The sequence below is a fragment of the Petaurus breviceps genome, unplaced genomic scaffold (genome assembly GCF_028583685.1).
Source record: "Petaurus breviceps papuanus isolate PSGF00001 unplaced genomic scaffold, PetGlider_PUasm1.0 90281, whole genome shotgun sequence".
Classification (NCBI taxonomy): Eukaryota; Metazoa; Chordata; class Mammalia; order Diprotodontia; family Petauridae; genus Petaurus; species Petaurus breviceps.
The window spans coordinates 270,731-292,926 of record NW_027187205.1 but is presented as its reverse complement, the minus strand read 5'-3'; the positions used below and the strand labels follow the sequence as shown (position 1 = coordinate 292,926).

The window sequence follows — 22,196 nt, the reverse complement described above, 5'->3', positions numbered from 1 at the left end:
TTAGCCTAGGGGCAGGGAAGATCTTTAAAATTTACATTTCCATTACACCTGTGCTAATGAATCCTGAAATTTAGAGCAGAAAAGGAAACTATGGACAGGAATGACAAAGAAGCTATCTCCGTTTTTCAGCTGCATTATGAAGGCCCAAGAAAAGAAAGGGACTTATCCAGAAAGAGTTGATTTTGTCTTGAAGAAAGGAGCCACTCAGCCTTCCTGTCTATATAAAAGGTCACTCATCCCAGACTTTGTTTTTTGTTCTTGTATCACTGAACCTTCTATATCCTGAGTGCCAAATGAAAGAGGAAACTGTAGTTGTTTTCATTTTTTGTAATATGTTCATTGTTTTTATTTCGTTTCTAAGGTTGCCAAAGATAAATCAAACTCTAACTTTTGTGTTTATTTCTGAAATCTTGATTTGGCCAAATAAAGAGAAGCTCAGTAACTCTTCATAGCTTTAACTCCCATAATTGACCATAAACTCTCTCTTTAAAAAAAAAATGGTCACTGCCTTCTAGCATACCAAAGGGACAACCTTTTTTGAATGCAAGAAACCAAGCTTAAAATCAGGATCTATCTCAAGATCTATGAATCTATGTCAAAGGATACACCCACCCCACCTGTGGAATCTTCTCTCAGGTCAGTGATAAGAGAAATGCTGAGAAAGGATTAGAGAGGCTAAGGGCTTTCCTTAAATAAATGGTTCTTAGTCTTTGGTGACTTTTGATACTTGTGGCTCTGCCTAAAAGCAAGTGAATTTAAGTAAGTGTTGTTTTATTACAGGGCACTCAGAGGATAAGGAGAGATGTCCTCAGGCATTCATTATCTGGTAGGGCTGGGGATGCTTGCACTAAATACTTAGTAAAGCTATTGGGGAAGGTAGGTGGTACAATGGATTGAGTGCTGGGCCTGGAATCAGGAAGACCTGAATTCAGATCTGACCTTAGACACTTACTCCAGGTAGGAGACCCTGGGCAAACCCTGTTTGCTTCCGTTTCCTTATTTGTAAAATGGTCTAGAGAAGGAAATGGCAAACCACTCCAGGATCTTTGCCAAGAAAATCCCATATCAGATCATGAAGAGTCAGACACAACTGAATAAAAGTAAGGCTATCTGAGAATTGGTGTCTTGTTTTCAACAACAAAATGCCCCAAGAAGTTGTTTTTTAAAATATCTTAGGAATTCTTGTATACTAATAAGCAGGGTGGGAGTGGGTGGTGGCCGGGGAAGACGGGGGTGGGGGGGGGGTGTATTTCTCTGGCCTTCCCTTCTTTTCCAAGAAAATATCTCCCAATTTTAATTAAACAAAATAATGACATTCCCCCAATCCCTCCTAGACTTCTAAAAATCAAAATGTATTGAGATCCTGTGGGTGGGTGGGGGGAAGACTATTAGACTTAACTTTTCAGCCCAAAGTAAACACTTGGCACCCTTAGATCACAATGAGATACCCGTGACAGTCCTAGGCTTACTGCATAATTACAGTCAGCATTAACTTTTTGGTACCTTCTAGTATGTAAACAAGGGCTGTACTTTGAACTCTGGTCAGGCCAGTTCAGCTGAACCTTGGGTTCCCAGATGTCCAGCACAATACACCATCTCCCTCCTGCTCTCCTCTCCCTTAACTCCTCTGGCTCACCAGCAGCTTCAATAGCCTTGATTAAAGCTTGACTTTTTACTCCAAAGTGCAAACATTGCTTCATGTTGTCAGTTTATATTTCCTCCTTCCTTCAGCTCTTAGGATCAGAAGATACTGTGCTTTGTTTGCAAGTAGAATTTTTGGTTTTGGAAGTTTCTAGCATTTTAGAAAATAGCCCCTTTTTCAACTTTAAAAAAATTGGAATTATCAGCATAGTCTATCCATGAGAAATTTGTCCCTTTTTTGCCCTCTATTTTTCCACCCTGTCCTTCAATAGATGTCTAATTACTGTAGCTGGAGCCCATAGGGTATTTTTACCAGCTGTGCAGGGTGTGGATTTCTCTTCAGCAAAGTGGGCTCTTTAAACTCTATTCATGCTTTCAGTCAGAGTATGGAATTTCCGTCCAGATTGGCAAATTACAGATGACTGCATCTGGTGACTGGCTTTTCCCTGAACTGTTTCTCTTCCTTATACTCCATAAGTTGGCAAAATTTTTCTGTTGTATTTAGCCATACCCAGACAGCACTAAATAAGCCTTTTCGGTTTGGTTTGGGCCCTTACTTCAATGTTTCCATGAGAGGTGTTCTTTTATAAAGCACTTTTCAGCCTAACCTGCCCTGAGTCTGCCTTATTTCCCCTGAAATAAAGTGGGAGGGTATTCATGTCTCAAGTCAATTAGGCCAACCCCATTTCTTCCTTCACACCAAACAGTGCCCTTCCAGGCTACTGGTTGCCTCTCAATGAGGCCAGCTCTGTTTCTCCTCCAAGAGTTAGACCTCATTGAACCTGTTGGGCTGAAAATCTGCCCATTGCAGAAGATATGGAGCAAGCGCTGAATTTGCAAAGTTGAAAACAGGTTTGGGAAGAAACCAAAGCTAGATTCTACATCCTGCAGCAAGATTTAAGGTAAAAGAGTGAGAAAATAAGCTGTAACGAGGTAGCAAAGCCTAAAGGAGTGAGAGCAAATAGGACCTGTCATAGAGAGTCTTTCTGGTTCAAAAGAAAACCAAACTCAATTTAATATGTTTTTATTCATTTGGATAACTCAGTAAAGGTGATTAAAAAAATTTAAAAAACCATAACTTTCAGATCAATAATCATTTAAACATTTTTTGTTTTTATAATGTTGATTGTTAAGTCGGAAATTTTAAGCCTTTCTGTTAGAGACTGTTTGACCTTGGATAAGGCAAATGTTTCAATTTGTCATATCAAAAAATTGAAGCCGGTTTGGAGGGGTTGGAAGCAATGCACACATAATTACCTTCACTAGCTAAGTTTCTGAGAGTCATAGCTAGTATGATTCATACCTGCAGATTCATAAAAACATTCATTAGAACCAAGGATAAATAGTTTCCTATTTCTTTCACCACACGAGAACAAACCCATCTGAAGTAAGGGGAGGCATAAAGGAGAGGACAATGGCAGACTTTTGTGCAAGACTGAAGTCTAGGGGTGTCTAGGTGTCTCAGTGAATAGAGCACCAGCCCTGGAGTCAGGAGGACCTGAGTTCAAATGTGACCTCAGACACTTGACACACTAGCCATGTGACTTTGGGCAAGTCACTTAACCCCAATTGCCCTCCAAAGAGAAAAAAAAAAGACTGAAGTCTGATCCCCAGTAACTCTTGAGAAACACCAGGTCATGAGGAGCAAGTCGTAAGGTGCCAGACCTATGAACATAGTATGCAACTGCATAGAAACCATGCACAGAAACAAATGACAAATGGAAACCATCCAAGAACAAAGAAAAACTCTAGGGCTTAAATAATAAAGTTAATTTTGAAAAATCACCTTTGCAGAATTGGAAAACAGTGAGTTATGAAGTAATTAAGTTAATGAAAGTCTTGCTGGCTTAAAAAAAAACAATGAAAGTGTTTTTCTTAATAGAATCATAGATATAAAGTTGGAAGAAGTCTTCTAGACAAGTCCCTTTATTTTACAGATTGGGAAACTGGGATACAGAGAGGTTTGGGTGATTTGCCCATGGTCAGACAATTCAATCACAGTTCAGAGGTGAATCACAACCCAAGTCTTCTGTTTCTAAATCCAGCATTCCCTTTACATCAACCTGACCATTTCATTGTAAATTCAGTAAAGGTGATGATTGATGATTACTTTTTTTTTTTTGTAAATTCAGTAAAGGTGATGATTGATGATTACTTTTTTAAAAAAATCAGTTTTTAAATGGTTAAAAAGATGAAAAAATTTGTGTTTTTGTATCATGTTGTTTTTTTCATCCTGAAATCAAGTTTTTATTTGCATCTTGTTAGATGCATTCAGCATTTGAATTAGTGCATTTGTAAATGGTCTGATTTCTGTCCACAGACCTCAAAAGATAACCTTTCCTGTTCTAAAGGGCGTATCCTCTGCTCACTGTTTATTCCTACTTTACTCTTTTTAAAAAATTTTTTTTGCCTTTTGGAGGGCAATTGGGGTTAAGTAACTTGCCTAAGGTTACATGGCTAGTTTTTTTTGTGTGGGTGTTAAGTGTCTGAGGCTAGAACCGAACTGGGGTCCTCCTGACTCCAGGGCTGGCGCTTTACTCACTGTGCCACCTAGATGCCCCACTACTTTACTCTTAAGCAATGAAATGAGCTAAATGAGAACTCCTGTCCTTGACTATACAGAATGATGACTATACACATTTTTCATGCCTGCTCACAAAGGAGGTGTCATCTACCAATAAAATCATAGATCATAGGATTATAAATTTAGAACTGGAAGGAACTTCTGAGACCAATGCCCTTATTTTATACATGAGGAAACTGAGACCCAGGGAGGGTAAATAATTTGCCCAAGATCACAAGTAAGTAGTAGAGCTGTGATTCAAATCCAGTTTCACAACTGGAATATGTCTATAATCTCATTCTTCCTCTGAACAGTTTAAAACCTTTCTGTGCTTCCACATCTGGTGATTCTTGCCCCTGTCTCTCTGAAATTCCTTCCTAGGAGACCCACAAAGCCCTAGCAGCTGGTGCTCTGTGGTTCTTTCCTATGAGGCCATTGGGATTTTATAACAGAATCTATATTCCCAGACATGCTGACCTATGCAGTAGGAGGCAATGGTTGGATCTAATAAATATAATTCAAGTTGTCAACTCAGATAGGGATGATCTGACCCTGCACAGCTAAGCACCTCCACAGAGCAAGGTGATATGGTAGAACAATCATGCAGTTTCCACACTATTACTCTGTCTGGCCAAATTTCTTATTCTCTCACTGAGCAGGTAAGAAGGAGGAAGGATTACAGGATCATTATCTAAAGCTGGAAGGGATTTGGGGCTTAGACTCATACTTGGCCCCAATCATGTCACCCTATTTTTCCATGTTGTCTGAATACAACAACTAATTCACTAATATCATCAACTAAATGATTCAGCCTCATTATTTCTTTTGGGGGTGGGATTAACATCTGGACTTTACTTGAGTAAGGGAATTCCCAGTGTGGGAATTTCCTCCACTAATGTAGACTGGTAACTTTTTTCTTTTGGCATGTCCTTAACAGCAATGGTTCTCAGAGTATGGTGCAGGGAGTCTTTGAAGTCAAAATTCTCTTAATAATAGCACTAAGATATTTTAATTTCTAATAAAGTAAATATCAGCAGATATAGCTCACATAAACAAAAACTCTCTGGGGAGCCTTAAAAGTTTTAAAGAGTGTAAAGGGGCCCTGAGACCTGAAAATTTGAGAACCAATGCTTTGGACATTGAGGGATTGAATGACTTGGTCATGATCATATAGCAACTCTATGCCCAAAGTAGGACTTGAACCCAGATCTTCCTGACTCTAAGCCCTGTCCCATGCTGTCTCTTTTATTTTTTTTTATTAGATCACAGAATCATGAAATCTGAGGGCTTGAAGGACCTTGAGAGAAGATCTATCTTAACCCCCTTATTTTTTAGATGAGGAAACTGAAAAACAGATACATAGAGTGGCTTGCCCAATATCATATGCTATTTAATGGCAGAACCATTGGTAGATGTCCCTGACTCCTAATTCAGTGCTCTTTCCACTCTATGCCACATATTCCTTGCCTTGTATATATTTGACCATGGTGTTGGAAAATGTGTGCTTGAAGGTAACTGTACTGATTCAATTGCTTTACTTTGCTCCACCTGCATCTTTTCATCTTTTCTGCCTCTGACTCCTATAATATATTCCCTTCTCATTCATTTGGATTTGATAGTTCTTCTTTGCCCCTTCACCCATTCATCTTTCATTCAGTCTTGCTTGGGGCCAACTTTGGTCTCTCATTGTCACTGCATTTTTATTTACTCTTGCCACTTCTCTTCCTTTCAACTTTGTCACGTCTGCCATATGGACACTCCAATCTTACCCCAGATCTTCTACCTCTTCCAATTTTATTACTCCCCCCCTCCAGCATATCCTTTCATTAGCTCCTTATATATCTTGCCACATAATTTTTAAGCTACTTCTTTTTTGCTTCCCCCCTTTTACCCTGTAAACCCAACTGTTCTCATTTCTTGATAATCACCAAGGTTTTATAGGCAGCTTCCCCCCTTTCTGAGATAATTAAGCCACCATGGTGAACTGGGGTGTTTTCCCCAAATAAATCAAGGTCAGGGAGCAAACCCAAGTGAGAACTCACTGGATAAAAGGTCACTAGAGAAAGAATATCATAGCATTGCCCAGGATATTGATTTAGAGGTGAAAGAGCCCTTAGAAGGGCACCTTGTCCAGTGCCCCTCACAGGTTTGGAGACTATAAACAAGAGAGGTTAAATGTCTATTCAAGCAGTGAGTGATAGGTTTGGGATTTGAACCCAAGCTCTCTTGACATTAAGACCACCACTCTTGATACAACACCAACTTCTAAGAGCCTTTGGTAATGGGCAGTGACCCAGATGATATTTTCCTGATGTCAAAGTAGAAGGAATAAATGAAGGGTACTTTAAAAAGTACTAACAAACACACATGTGACTTTGACCTAGGAGCTTTGTACTGTAATTGAGTTACAAATTTAAAATAGCTATAATGATGCCCAAAATAAAACTTCAAAAATAAAATGTGGATCAAGATATTTCCCCCCTTATTCAATACCTTCTAATAGTTCCCTAATCCATAATGACCATAAAGCAAGGGGTTTTGACATAGGGCCTGTGAACTTAGGTTTTAGTATTTTGATGACTACATCTCAATATAATTTGCTCCCTTTGTAATCCTACATATTTTATTTTACGTTTAAAAATCTTATTCTGAGGAGGGGTGCATGGGCTCACCAGGCTACAAAAGATGTCCATGGCCCAGAGAAGGTTAAGAAGCATTGCCCAAAGACGAGATCTGAGAGGCACATTGGCTAAGGGAAATCAAGTTGAGTCAGTCTTGGAAATCTGCTTATTATGGTGTCATTGGTCTCTGCTTAACCTGCAGTATAACCATGAATCATCAGTGCCCGAGAAAAAGGACCAGCCAGTTCTCACACGTGGGCAGTTGCAGCGAGAGTTGAGGTCCAGTCTTGGCCTTATTGGCAGTAAAATGTCAGAACATTTTCTTGATTTCCTCTGGTCAGGATGACAGGAGGTCTCAGATCCTGAGATAGTGTCTCCAGCCAAGCCATGTATAGGGAACTTGGACATTTTCCCTTCCTTCCTATTGGCAAGGTTCTGCAAGGCAGGAAAAAGCAACATGAGGGGAAGTACTGATTTTTTCCCATTTATACCCAGCTTCCTGCTTTGTCTTTCAGTCTGGCAGCTGGGTTTATTGTCCCCTCCATAGGACTTATCTGGCCTTCTCTTACACCACTGCCCATCCCTGGAAAGATCTCCCCTTTCTCCTCTTCATGGCTTTCCCACTTCTTCAAGAATATGATCAAAACTTACCTCTTCCTTTGTGAAATCCTTCTAGATAAATCCTAACTGTGAGTCACTGGGATCACTTCCACATCCCTTTCCAGGTACCCACATATGTGGCTCAGCAGAGCTGTGATGAGCTGGGGGGTATGTTTCAGTTCTGTGGTTCTTATGTAGTTTGTCCTGTTCCCAGTTCCCTCCAGGAGTGGGGAATCTTCTGCTTCAAGGTCACATGTGGCCTTCTAGGTCCTTGAGTTTGGCCTTTTGACTAAGTCCAAGTTTTACAGAACAAGTCGTTTCATGAAAGGGATTTGTTCTGTGAAGTTTGGATTCAGTGAAAGGGCCACACTTGAGGACCTCGAGGAACACATGAGGCCTCAAGGCCAAAGGTTCCCCACCCCTGCTCCACCCTACCCGCAACATTAAATGTAAGGTCCTTGAGCACAAGAACTGAGTCTATTGTCTACTTAGCAATGTACCACATTCAAATCATATGGTGCTCTGCAAACAGTAGGCTGCTGACTTCTGGGAGAAAACCCAGGTCCTGTTTGCTCTGCTGGTTCCTTTTTGCCTGCCTATAATTCCTCTGGATGACCATTTGAAAATTGCCACGGAAGTAAATATTAGCTGGTAGAGTTTTAAAATTTTTTCATTTTAACTATCCTTCTTGCAATTAACTTCAATTTAGAATATTCAGACAAATGTTTAATCTTGTTTTATGTTGTGATGTCATAGTAGCACCATGGCCCTGGCAAATTGTCTCAAAACAATAGAGTAATCATTTAAGCTCTTTGAAAAATGTCAGCATTGCTCCATAGAAAGGATTGATCTAATATGGAGGGAGACACCAGGTCCTCCTACCAGTGTGATTTGAAAAGGCTAGGATGTTTTGGATATTTGGGCACTTCTGTTCCTCACTCTCCCCTTACCACACGAAATGCTGTTGTTAAAGATTCCTCACTGGAGTTAAGCCTTATCCTCTCCAGTCACATCTCCTTTGACCAGAGAGCAGCAGCAGGGTGAGGGACCATGAGAGTCAGAAGGGAGCTTAGAAGTCCCCTAGATGAGCCCCTTCATTTTATGGTTGAGGAAACTGAAGCTGTTGAGATCAGAGGATTGTAGCTATAGACCCAGAAGGGACAGCAAACTCCATCATTTTACCAATGAGGAAACTGAGGCACAAAACAATTTGGTGATTTGCCCAAGATCACACAAGTGATGAAGCTGAAATCTGAACCCAGGCCTTCAGACTGACTCACTACAGTGTACTTCTAAATTATTAGGAAATGAGGTGGGAAAGAGGAGAAGCTCTTCTTTTGCCAGATGTCAAATTTCCAAATTGCTTTCTTTCATTTGTTTGTGAGGCATATAGATAGAAATTCAATTGGAGGACAGAGGAGCTAGGTTCAAATTCGAATTCTTCCACTTTGTGACCTTGGGTAGTAATCAATTAACCAATAAATGAGCATTTATTAAACAACCACTATGTGCCAAACAAGTCTTTAGGCCCTCTGGGTCTCCATTTCTTCAGCTCCATGTAGCAGAGGTGAGTGGAGAACTTCTGATCAGCTGGATAACCCCTCTCCCCTCTACCCCAGGTAACTGGTTGAAATTACCTTTGTCAAAAGTGGGAACTTCCATGGGGGCTTGTTATATGCACCCACTGAGGGGCCCTCCAATTCTAAATCTATAATCTTGAAATCCTAGGATCCCATCCACACATCAGCCAGGGAATCTTTATATTCTTGCCCAGGAGAGTAACTAAAGTGGAGGGGGGAGTCTGATCCCTAGAATGGAATTCCCTTCCCTCTCTCCCCCCCTCACCCCCAAGCAGAGAAATGTCTTACTTATATAGCCAGCTATTCTTAGCAAAAAAAAAATCTGGGATATGGGGCCATAAAATATAACCTCAGGGACAATTTCCCAGCTCTAAAGTCTCTCATTAGGGCCATGTGAAAAAAAATTCCTCTTGGCTATTTTTAAAAATTAGGGAAATAGATCTTATTATGAACTGAGAATCAAGACTCCCTACTATACTTTGGACCAAGGCCTTCTGTGCCTCGGTTTTCTTGCCTGTAAAATGGGGAGAGGTAAATTCACCTTTCTCACTAAATGGATGAACTAATAATCAGAATTTATTTTTGAACCATAAAGTATGATGAAAGTCCCAAATAAAATGTATCCTTTAATACTCAACTCAAGTATCAGCTTCTAATGAAGCATTTTTGTATCCCTCTTGCAACTACTACTCTCCCTCCCCAAATCATATTGTATCCATTTCACATACATCCTGATTGTACTTATTTATTTATGTATACATGTCTCCCATTAGAATATAAGTTCTTTCAGTCCAAGGGCTGTTTTACTTCTATTTTTGTATCCCCAGTGCTTAGACTTGCTACATAGTAATCACTTAATAAATGCTTGTTGCTTTATCAATCAGTTAGTTGATAGATGTAATTGGAAAAAAATAAAATACTATTAAGTACAAAAAAGTCAGTTGATTGGTGAGTTGTGGTACTGGACTCTGGCAAATTAGATTCCTTCTGGGAAACCAGAGTCACAAAGGGAAACTGGAATTTCGCTCCCTAGAGATTTTAAAGAACAGGCTAAAAATAGTTTTGTATGGGCCTGCTTAGAAGCAGAAGGCTAATAAAGCTTCTTGTTGGAGGGTTCATTAGCCATTACTGGTCCAGATGGCCAAAAAGATAGTCCTATAGAATGTGACTTGACTGTCCTTTGTGACCTCTTCTGGGGCCTGCTACTATGAGGAGTTCTATCCCCCCAGGAGTCACTTGTTCTACAGGCTTTTGGACACTCATACCCTCTGCCCAGGCAGCCATTGAGATTGTTTGGGTTTCTGACTCAGACCCTGGAAAAAGAGAGTTCCTTGGATTGGAGCTCCCAACTTCTGGGGCATTGGGGTTTGGGATAAAGATTTATGGCTTTTGGCTGGAGAGACTGGCTCAAGTTTTGGGGCAAACAAGATTAAATAAAAGCAAAATACATTAGGCTACAGTTTTGTACACCTACATCCATACACATGCTACCTGAATGGCTGTTTTAGTGCATAACTAATGCTTTCTTCCCAAGTGGATATTCACTGCTTCTGAAATGTAGGTGAACCTACCACTTCTGGCCAAACTCTTTCTAGGGTGATGCATGTGCTCTGTACTGGCTTATGTACTTGTAGCTAAGCCTCAAATCCTCTGCTTGTTTCCCTGGGTGTAATTCCCACAGGGCCACACCAAATGGAATAGCCAGGGAAAGTTGGAGTAGGGATGCCTTTATAGTAGTCACTAAGAATGCATCATTCATTTCAGGCAATTTTTAGAAAGGAGGCTGGGCACAATTTTTTTCTGGGAGGCTAGGAAGCTCAGTCTCAAGGTATTCATGTCAACTTTGCCCCTCATTCCCCAAGAAATATACAGTGTTAATTAGCCTACTGAGGAAATGCCTCTTTTCCCTCTGGGGCTCACAGATTCACGGAATTTAGAACTGAAAGGGATCTCAGGTAACATCCAGTCCAACCACCTCATTACTTTTGATGCAACTAAGGCCCACAGATGCGACATGATTTGCTGGAGGTCTTACAGTAAGCCAATGAGAGCCAGGATTTGAACCTAGGTCTTCTGACTCTAATTCCAGTTCTCTTTCCACTGCAGAGAGAGCTCACTTCCCACCAAACTCTCTTCAGGCCCTCCAACCATGCCTTAATATTTCTACCAAACACAATCTACCACTATCTCCTCTGAGCACCAGTAGTAAGAATAATAATCATAGCTAGCATTTATAGAGATTTAAGGTTTACAAAGAACTTTACAGATATTCTCCAATTTTATCCTCTCAACAATCTTGAGAGGTAGATGCAATTGTTATTCTGATTTTATACAGATGAGGAAGCTGATGCACACAGAGGTTAAGTGACTTGCTCAAGGTCACATAGCTAAGAAGTAGCTGAGATGAGACATAATTTGAACTCAGGCCTTCCCAACTCTAAGTTAATCACTCTATCCACTGTTCCAACTAGCTGCCTTGAATCAAATCCTACTTCTATCAGTACCTGTGTGACCTTAGGCAGAGTTTTCAGTTTTCTCATCTATAAAATGAAGAAATTGGGTTGGATTGGATACTTCAGTTTTCTTATCTATAAAATGAAGATTTTGGATTGGAGTAGGTGCCTCTAAGGTTCCTTCCAGCTCTAAATGTACAATACCTCAAATTCTGCTTTAGTTTCTTCTTAGATCCTACCACCACCACCACTACAAAATAACCAGGGGATAGTATAGGATCTATCTTCTCTCCATATCCTTTTTCAAAATAGTAATAATAATAAAAATAAGACCATAACAATGGTACTTGACATGTAGATAGTACTTAAAGTTTGCAAAGCATTTCACATTCATTAGCTCTGATTTGGTAAAGGGATGCTGAGTTAGGGAGCCATTAGGGTGGTTCCAAGATCTGAGATACCAAGGGTCTGTTACTAACTCTAATCACAGGGGCCACAGATATAGTGTTCTCTTCCCTCCACACCCCTGTACCCCATCATGCCTCCATATTGCCTTACAAATACTTCTGCTCCATTCCCCTAATCCCCTGCCAAGAGAGTTGCACTTCATTCTGAGCCCAGAAATAGTACTATACATATTGAGAGAAGCCAGTTCTTTCCAATATTATGTCCTCCCAACTCCTAAGAGAGCAGATATCATAAGGTCATAGGTTTTAGAACTAGAAGGGGCCTTGCAGATTATCTGTTCTGCATAAACCAGTTTTACAGATGAAGAAACTGAAGCCCAGAGAATTTCAATAACTTTCCTAAAGTCACAGGTAGTAAATGGTAGAACCAGGTCAAGACCAGACCCATGAACAATAGGGCCTTGGACAAGATATAAACACCTGGCTGACTCTCTGTAGTTGTTAATACCTGTCTAATTATTAATGCCACCCATCCCATAATCAAGGAGAAATGACTCAGAAGTTGAGCCACACAGCTGTTGAAACATACAGGTCATGTGATGCTTGATGGTTCTTTCCAGACGGGAAAAAATACAGCAGAGGCACCTGTTTGGCAATCTTCCAGGACTTAAGCTGGCAGTGTACAACTGGACATCTCTGGTGGTCCTGGTGGATCTTCCCACTTATCCGCCTCCTGTCCCTCAGGCCTCTCTAAAAGTGATTTATCCTACCTCCAAACTCCCACCATGCTTTGTGCCTTAAGCTCTTGTGCACTTACAGATTTCATTCTGCTTTGAATTATGAGTACTTCTAATAGCTCTCTTACTAGACTGAAAGCTCCTTGAGGGGAGGGAAATTCCATGTCTTATTCATCTTTGCAACTCCCTCAATCCTAGTACAATGCTTTGCATAGAATGAGTGCTCAACATGTGTGAGGTAAATTGAATTGAAGAGGTTTGGAACAATTGAGCTGGATGCAAGTCCTTGACTTTCAGCTAAGATGAGACAGGACAAAAGTGACAAAAGAGGTGGCTCAGTAAAATGTGCCTCTTCCTGAGTGGGATACACTGCTAGAATATACTACAGTACCTCAGGTTCCACTCATGAAGCTGACTTAATGTGAAAAGAGAAAAGAGGGAGTCAGAACACTGTTGTCAGTGATTCTGCAGTCTCCGGGAGGAGTTTATGGATCAGCAAATCCAGCTCTAGTGCTCTGGGATGAGAGTGGGGATAGATAACCTCGCCAGCAACATATTAGAATTACCAGCTGATTGTGGCCCTCTATGCTTTTGAACCAGGGAGGCAAGTCTTTCCTCCCTGGCTTGGGACAAGCTTCTCAAGCAGGTCAGACTTGACTTACATGACTATGAGAGCAGCATCTCGGGAGTAATCCAACAGAACCTCGTTCAGCCTCACTTGTCGCAGGGACTGAGGGGAGAACAAAACTCATCAGCACCCATGGTGTGGACAGCAGCCCGTCTAGGGGTGTGTCTCTCTCTTAATTTTAAATAACAGGCTCTTCAGGGGGTGGCTAGGTGGTGCAATGAATAGAGCACCAGCCCCGGAGTCAGGAGGATCTGAGTTCAAATGTGACCTCAGACATTTAACATAAAACTAGCTATGTGACCTTGTGCAAGCCCCTCTCCCAAAAAAAAAAAAAAAAAAAGCAAAAAAGTCCCCCCCCCCAACCAAATCAGTTTCTTCACCTGGGGTCCATTAATTTTTTTAATGTTTTGATAGCTTTCAATAGAACTGCTTTTTTAGTTCATGTATTTTATTTTCATAAAATATTCATTTTATGAAAATAATTTATAGTATTTTGTGCATTTAAAAATAGCGTTCTAAAAAGAGGTCTATAGTCTTTGCCATATTATCAGAGGGCTCCATGACACAAAAAAGATTAAGAACCCTGGTCTAAATGAATGTGCATTCTCTGGTCTCCTGGAGACATAGAGAAGTTTTAGCACTACTTGGAATTTAATTGCCAAACTCACCTCCTGATTGATTCCAGTTGACCCTTACTCAACTTTGATATACTTGGTGAAATATATTAGTTTGCAATTCTTACATGTTGCTTTGCACGTGTATTTAAATAATTAAAAATTTTTGAGTGGGGATCCTGAGTTCCCAGTGGTATTACAAGCTTGGTCAGTGAGAGAATTATTTTATTTCTCTTATCTCCCCCTGCCCTCAGTACCTAGGAAAGATCTCTGGACACCAAGGGTGATCAGTAAATGTTGTTGATCAACTGTGTAGAGGGAAGATTTGCAGAGGGTGGGGGTGGGATGATAGCCATCATCTTAATGAAACCACTAAAAAGTAGAGAAGTTAGCATGGTAAAGAGGGAAAGCATTGGATTTGGACCTAGGAAGCCCAGATCCTTGTTCTAGACATGCTGCTAACTCCCTTTGGGTCTTGGGGCAAATTGCTTTCTCTTCTCTTGGCTAAGGAACCACTGTAAAAATGAGGGATTGGCCTAGGTGATATCTAACATCTTATTCAGCTCCAAGATTCAATTCAATTTGATTCCACCCCATCTTATCATTTACCTGGGAGAAGAAGAGACAGGAAAGATATAGGGGTCAAATGAAGGTCAGCAGCCCATGTTAGCAACAAAACTGGCAGCATGGCCTGATTTATAGTATAAATCAGACTAGTCCAGCTAATTTGCTCCAGATGCCCTGGGAACAGGAAGGTGGGAGGTTCCCAAATCACTTGTCCTCTTCCCTCTCCGCGCGCCGCCCCCCCCCCCCACAATGGCACCAAATCAGAAATGTCCTTGCCAACTATACCTTCATTTTGTTCTTATTAATCTCCTCATCTGAGATCTTCCAGGGGCAGTCACGTCGCATCTCATTAACGGTAGCTTCATCCTTGAAGCCATCATTCAGCCGAAAGGGGGCAATCATGTCCTCAAACCGCTTGGTGCTGAAGTCAGAAGAAAGAGTTTGAGAAACTCTTCCTTCAATGTGTACCACGTAGTAGGAGGATGGAGGTGGGGTGGGGTGTGATAAGGAGATGGGAAGGGGAGAGGAAAAGAAACGTTTCTATAATACCTACAATGCACCAAGTGACCTACAATCTCATCTGAACCTCACAACAACCTTGAGAAGGTAAATGCTATTATTATCCTCATTTTACAGTTGAAGAAACTGAGGCAGATAGAGGTTAAATGATTTGCTCAGGGTCACAGGATTAGTAAGTATCTGAGGCTGGGTTTGAACTCAGGTCTTCTTTCATTCCTAGGGCAGCTAGATGGTGCAGTGAATAGAATGCTGGACTTGGATCAGAAAGATGAGTCTTCCTGAGTTGAAGTCTGGTCCCAGGCACTCACTAGCTGTGCAACCCTGGGCAAGTCATTTCACCCTGTTTGTCTCCATTCTTCATCTATAAAATGAGCTGGAGAAGGAAATGGCAAACCACTCCAGTATCTTTGCCAAGGAAAACCCAAATAAGATCATGAAGAGTCAGACAGGACTGAAAATGACTGATCAACAACGTCCTGACTCCAGGCCTAGTGCTCTATTCACTGTGCCATCTAGCAGCCTCTAATAAGACTCAATACCATCCCTCCACATTTATCCATCCCCAACAGATCTTGAATCATTCCTTCACTCTTCTTCTCCTCCCTCTCCCTCCCTTAATGATAGTAGCTGGCATGAGATCTGCAAGGTACTTTATGTTTATTGCCTCATTTGATCGTCCCAAGAACCTGGGATATGAGTAGTGCAAGTATTATTATTCTCATTTTACAGAAGTGAACCGAGTTGTTCAAGGTTACACAGCTTCTATAGCTCAGCTGGGACTTGAGCCCAGATCTTCTGATGCCAACTCTAGGGCTTTTTGTCACAGACTGCAGTTACCTCACTTCTTTGCCCCCCACTCCCACCCCTTTCCTTCTTCTCTCAGGTCAGGGTCTGAGGGTGATAGGAATATGGAAGAAGAGGGAGTAGAAGGTGTGAGTACAGGAAGGCATTACTCTATACAGCAGGCACATTTCTGAAAAACTATTTAAATCAAAGTTTTCTATACGGAATCTTATTTTAAATGCCTGGCCAAAGGTGGGGCTAGAGTTCCACTTAAAGGAATCACAGTGAAAAGTTTCAAATCAACAATAATTTCTATGTATCAGACTTTCTATATAAATCTGGACTTTCAGCATACCAGCTTCTCCATGGGTCTCCTCTCTTGCTCAGGCTGGAAGTCCAGGAGCCACTTACAGGCCCAGTCCCACTGCCCATCAGCATTGGAAGCTTTGATCTGCTTCATTTCTGTCCTGGCCTATCTCTCCCATTCTCAGGCAGCCAGGTAGCCCCTCATTCCTTAAGTATTCAGTATATTGGTGCACAACTTAGCATAGACACTGCAGCTCAGAATTCCTGAGCTCAAGTGATCCACCAGCCTCAGCCTCCCCAGTTGAAGAGATTATGGTCATGGACAACAATATCTAGTTTACCTTGTGTTTACTTTGCACTATATTTTTACCTTGTGTTTATTTTATATTTGCTTATATGAATACATCCCCCCCCCCCCCACTGAGGACAAGGACTTTTATCAAATTTAAATTAAAAATCCCCAGCACCATCGTTGGTGGAATTGTGAACTGATCCAACCATTGTGTTGTTTTGGAGGGGGGGAAGGCAAGGCAATTGGGGCTAAGTGACTTGCCCAAGGTCACATAGCTAGTTAAGTTTCAAGTGTTTGAGGTCACATTTGAACTCAGGTCCTTCTGACTCCAGGGTTAGTGCTCTATTCACTCTGCCACCTAGCTGCCTCATGATTCGACTGTTTTGGAGAACAATTTGAAATTATGCCCAAAGGGCTATAAAACTGTGCATACTCTTTGATCCAGCAATACCACTATTAGGCCTGTATCCCAAAGAGATAATAAAAAGGGGGGGAAAACCCACATGTATAAAAATATAGAAGCTCTTTTTGGTGTGATAAAGAATTAGAAACTGAAGGAATGACTATCAGTTGGGGAATGGCTGAACAAGTTGTGGCATATGAATGTAATGGAATGCTATTGTTCTATAAGAAATGGTGAGAGAGCAGATTTCAGAAAAACCTGGAGACTTACATGAACTGATGCTGAGTGAAGTGAGCAGAACCAGGAGAACATTTTACACAGTAACAGCAACATTGTGTGATGATCAACTATGATAGACTAAACTCTTCTCAGCAATACAATGATCCATGACAATTCAAAAAGACTTGTGATGGAAAATGCTGTCCATATCCAGAGAAAGAACTGAAAGTCTAAATGCAGATTGAAGCATACTATTTTCACTTTTTTGTTTTTTCTTTCTCATGGTTTTCCCCTTTTGTTCTGATTCTTCTTTTACAACATGACTAATGTGGAAATACATTTAACATGATTGTACATGTATAACCTATATCAGAATGCTTGCTGTCTTGGGAAGGGTAGAGGGAAGGAAGGGAAGGTGAAAAATTTGGAATTCAAAATCTCATAAAAATGAATGTCGAAAATTAACTTTACGTGTAATTGGAAAAAAACAAAATATTATTAAGTATATACACACACACAAATCCCCAGCACCTAACACAGTATTTGACACTTAGTTGGTGCTTTAATAAATGCTTGCTGATTGATTTCATATTAGCTTCATGTGGGGAGTACACTTGTTGCTACATGGAGAGGGGACTGGTCCTTAACCAAACTATCCCAGTTTCTCCTTTTTCCAGCTTCCAAGTACTGGTGGGGAATAAACATAAAGCCAGATCACCCTGAAATATAGCGGTAGGGACCTCCCTGAGCAGGCTAAGAACATTTCATAACAAGAAACAATTCCAGGGTTGGAGAAAGCTTAGGAATTGATGAGCCTAGGAAGCCATTCATTTCTATGGACAGAGTTGGCCCTTCAAAGGCATCCCTAATACAAAGCTCAGGGATTGATTGAGTCTCAGAGTCTGAAGCTTTCCACAGCTTGAAGGGCTTCTTTCTGGGTAAACTTTGTCTTTGGAAAACCTGGTTTCCTCTAAAACTTTGTACAAATGCTACCTTCTACATGAAGCCTTTCCTGCCCTCCTTATCCTTCCTCTTCTTCCCAGTTTGTGCCCTCACTACTCAAATCACTTTGTGCTCACTATATATATATATATACACATACATATATATTTTTTCTGTATGTATTTATTAAGTTCATGTTGTTTCTCCCACTAGAATATAAACTTCTTGAGGGCAGGGAAGTGCTTCACTTTTGTCTGCATTCCTAGGGCTTAGCATGCTTCCTGGCCCATAGTAGGTATTTAATAAATGCTTGCTAAACCTGACAGGAAAGCTTCTGAAGGGAAGAAACTTAACTGTGACCTGGCATGTGTCAGGATAAGTGGATTTAGAGATAGAAAAGGCATTTAAAGGTCATCTGGTTGATGTCCTGCTTTTACAAAGGAGGAAAATCAAGGCCCAGAGAACAAAAGAAAGGGATTTGATCAAGATTGCACAGTAGTGAAGTCAAGAATCAAGCCCAGGGTCAGCCAGGTAGCACAGAGTAAGAGCACCAGCTCCAGTGTCAGGATGACCTGGGGATCGAATCCAGGCTCAGACACTTAGCACCCACCCAGAAACACCTGGCCATGTAACCTTGAGCAAGTTACTTAACCCCAATTGCTTAGGGGTGGCCAGGTAGCACAGAGAGTAAGAGCACCGGCTCCAGTGTCGGGATGACCTGGGGATCAAATCTGGGATCAGATACTTAGTACCACACTCAGAAATAACTGGCTGTGTAACCTTGAGCAAGTTACTTAACCCTGATTGCTTTAAAAAAAAAATCAAACCCAGATCCTCTGATGCTAAGTCTAGTGCCCTTTTCATTAAGCCAAAAGACCTTTGATAAATACTTAGACCAGGGGTGGGGAACCTGTGGCCCTGAGGCCACATGTGGCCCTCTAGGTCCTCAAGTGTGGCCCTTTGACTGAATCCAGACTTTGTGAAATTTGGATTCAGTCAAAGGGTCACACTTGAGGACCTAGAAGGCCATATGTGACCTGGAGGTCGAACCCCTGATTTAGACCTTTTGCCAGGCCTCACCTTCAGGTGTGTCTTGGAGAAAGGCCTAGGCAGTAATGTTCAGAAAGCCAGAGGAAACCACAAAGAACCACCCTTCATCATTACCACCACCACTATAATAAGAGACTTCAGATGCTTGTTTTCCCTTCTTTTCTCTCAGAGAATCATAAAATTGCTGAGTTGGAAGGGACCTCAGTGGCCTTCTAATCCAATAAAAACCTGAAAAAGAATCCAGTGCACCACACATCTCACAAGGGGGTCAACCCACCTTAGCTTGAAGACCTTCAGAGGTAGGAATACTACTGGAGCCTATTTCTCTTTTGGACAGCTCTGTTAGGTAGTTTTTCCCCTAAGTCAAACCTTTATCTGCCACTTTATAACTTGTCCAGGATCCTAAGAAGTTGAATCTCACCATGGAGGGGAGATCTGCCATCTCTTCCTGGGACATATATAAAAACAGTGGGATCCCATGTGAGACCATCTGTAAAGTGGGCTAGTTGCCCCTAATCGTGTCCACTATGCCCCTGAGTCCCAGAGCTCCAAAATACAGAGAATTACTGTTCTGGCCGAGGCTTCTGATTGATGTCAGGAAGGACATGAACTTCATGGAATCCTAGACGAAACTTGCTCAGCAGTGAGATGATCCTGTAAGGCAGGCAAAGGTAGATTTGTTGTTATTGTTGTTGTTATTTCCCAATCACTTATCAAGAAATAAAAATAACTCCTTTCTATAGTGCTTTAAAGTTTACAAAGAGTTTTAAAACCTCATAAGAACCCTGTGAAGCAGGTTTGATTATCGCATGTACTATTCTCAAACTTTTTCAGAAAGAGACATGGTGACTTGCCTAGGGTCCCAGCTAACAGGGGTTAATGCAGGTCAGATTCTAAACCCCCTGCATTTCTTCTGATGTGATTTTTAAGAGCAAATTGTACCCTCTCCATCTTCTTATCTCACAGTTGGGTCTGTAAATGTTTGTTCTTGGCACCTGGCATTTTCAAAAGGATGAAAAGGGGACCCAAAACCAAAAAAAATTCTCTAATGTTCCTCTAATAGAAACACACTTGGGTTTCAAGATAAGCAAACACTGAGTACAGATATAAGGGTTTGAGACGTGGGGCTTACTCAGAGCTGAAACCTCCCTATGGTGTGATTTTTGGAGTACTTAGGTTGCTAAAGAGCTGCCTTCCTGGGTGCTTACAATGTGCCTAGCACTGTGAAGGATACCAAAGAATAGTCCTTGTCCTCAGATGACTTAGAGTCTTAATGGGAAGCGGAGACTCCTTCCCATGAAACAGCAAACATTCAATTTTCTGGCTAGGGGGCTCTGACTTTTTGTTCTATAAACACTTAGAGAAGGAAGGGATCTATTTGAGTCGGGAAGGAATCACAGAAGAGATGAAGAGCTTGAGCTGGGTCTTGAAGGGTGAGCAAGATTTGGAAATGAAGGGGAGAGTAGGAAGACAATCCAAGATGGAAGGAAAGGCCCAAACAGGTACAACTGGTTTCTGTGAAAAAGTCTGGCCTGGACTGAATGGAAGTTGCGTGCTTGAGAGTGGAAGGAGATATGTTTGCATGCACAGGTATGGATAGGAGCATCAGATCAGAGAAAGTCTTCAAAGTATCCTCACAGGTGATTCTACATTGTTTAATTTGCTCATTTAAGGACAATTATCTAAAAAGGGAGAGAGCAAGGGGCCAGTCTAGCTAGTGCCAGTGAAGCTAGTGGATAGGGTTTAAGGGTGAAAGCTGCCAGAATGACATGTCCCTGAGAACCTGCTTGAGTTGCTTATCACTTTCCCTGAACAATTATATAATTCACCCCACTCCCACCTCTCCCCCCCATTGTTTACTGGCTTTTTACCAGAGGGGAAGAAAGTTCTCCATCCAGGTGTGACCTTCTCCCTCACACATGAATGACCCCCTCCCCGGTATAATTTATTTTCTTTTTAAAAAATAAATTTATTATTTATTTTTAACATTGATTTTTTTCAAATTTTGTGTTCCAAATTCTCCTCCTCTGCCCACCCCCCTTTCTCCACTCATTGACAAGGCAAGCAATATGATATCTGATAAGATTTAAAAAGCAAATTTCACCCTCCCCATCTTCTTAGCTCACAGTAGAGGTGCTATATGCTTGTTCTGGGCACCTGGCATTTTCAAAAGTATGAAAAGGGGATATGAAACCAAAAACAATTTCTCAAATGTTTCTGTAATAGGAACAACTTGAGTCTCAAAATAATCAGACTTTGAGCACTAGAGCTTGGAGTCTTTGCTGTGGGTCTGCTTCCCAGGTGAGACTCCCTGCTGTGTGGTTATTTGGGTGACTGGGTTGCCATTTCAATAGCCTCCTCGACTTCTGATTGGCTTCCCTGCCTTGAGTGTCTCTACTCCAGGCCATCCTCCTTTCAGCTGTCAAATTGCTCTTCCTAAAGCACAGATCTGACCATGTCACTCTCCTATTCAATAAACTTCATGGGTTCCCTGTTACTTTGAGGATTGAATATAAAATCCTCTGTTTGACCTTTAAAGTCCTTCATAATTTGACCCTTTCCTACTTTTTCAGTCTTTTTATTCTTTGCTCCCCTCCAAGAACTCTGGAGATGCAGTGACACTGGCCTTTTGCTGTTCCTTGCAGAGGACACTCTTCTCTTTGCTCCAGGTATTTTCTCTGGCTGTTCCCTGTGCCTGGAGCTCTCTCCCTCTTAACCTCTGTCTTCTGGCTTCCTTGGCTTTCAAGTCTCAGCTAAAGCCGCACTTTCTGCAGGAAGTCTTTTCCAGTCCACTTTCACTGTAATGTCTTCCCTCTGAGATTATCTCCAGTTTATCCTGTCTGTGTCTTGTTTATACATGTTATACATAGTTGTTCATGTGTTGTTCCTCCATTGGACTGGAGGCTCCTTGAGAGCAGGGACTTTTTCTTTTTGCCTTTCTTTGTGACTCTAGTGCTTAGCACAGTGCCCGGCATACAGTAGCTGCTTATCAAATGCTTGTTAACTTGAACTGACTTAAATAACCTTAGCTTGGATGTGCTGGAGCCAGCTCAACTGCTAAATTTTCAATGAGTATTTAAACTTTGGAAGCTGGCAAAATACTACAGACCAGAACTTGATTTATTGCTTGTTGATTATCTAGACTTAAGAAACTGATGCATCCCATCTTTCCCTACTGGAAAGTCAGAGGGGGAATGGGGAAGGATATAGGAGAGAGCAGATTGGGGGGGGGGGTTATACAGTGGGATCGCTGTTTTGGGGAGGTGGGTAG

The 22,196-nt window shown here is 41.4% G+C and overlaps 1 protein-coding gene across 2 annotated transcripts in view; it reads right to left on the bottom strand.

Moving 5' to 3' along the window:
- Positions 1–2,649: 2,649 nt before the first annotated feature.
- Positions 2,650–22,196, bottom strand: part of SLC12A3 (solute carrier family 12 member 3) — a 52,002-nt gene continuing 32,455 nt past the window's right edge. For both annotated transcript variants that reach the window (XM_069107776.1, XM_069107777.1), the window contains exons 23-26: positions 19,493–19,579; positions 14,697–14,832; positions 13,265–13,332; positions 2,650–7,260 (exon numbers count right to left, since the gene is read on the bottom strand). In XM_069107776.1, coding sequence (XP_068963877.1) covers positions 7,119–7,260; positions 13,265–13,332; positions 14,697–14,832; positions 19,493–19,579 — 433 coding nt within the window. In that variant the 3' untranslated portion in view covers positions 2,650–7,118. The remainder of the gene's footprint in view (positions 7,261–13,264; positions 13,333–14,696; positions 14,833–19,492; positions 19,580–22,196) is intronic.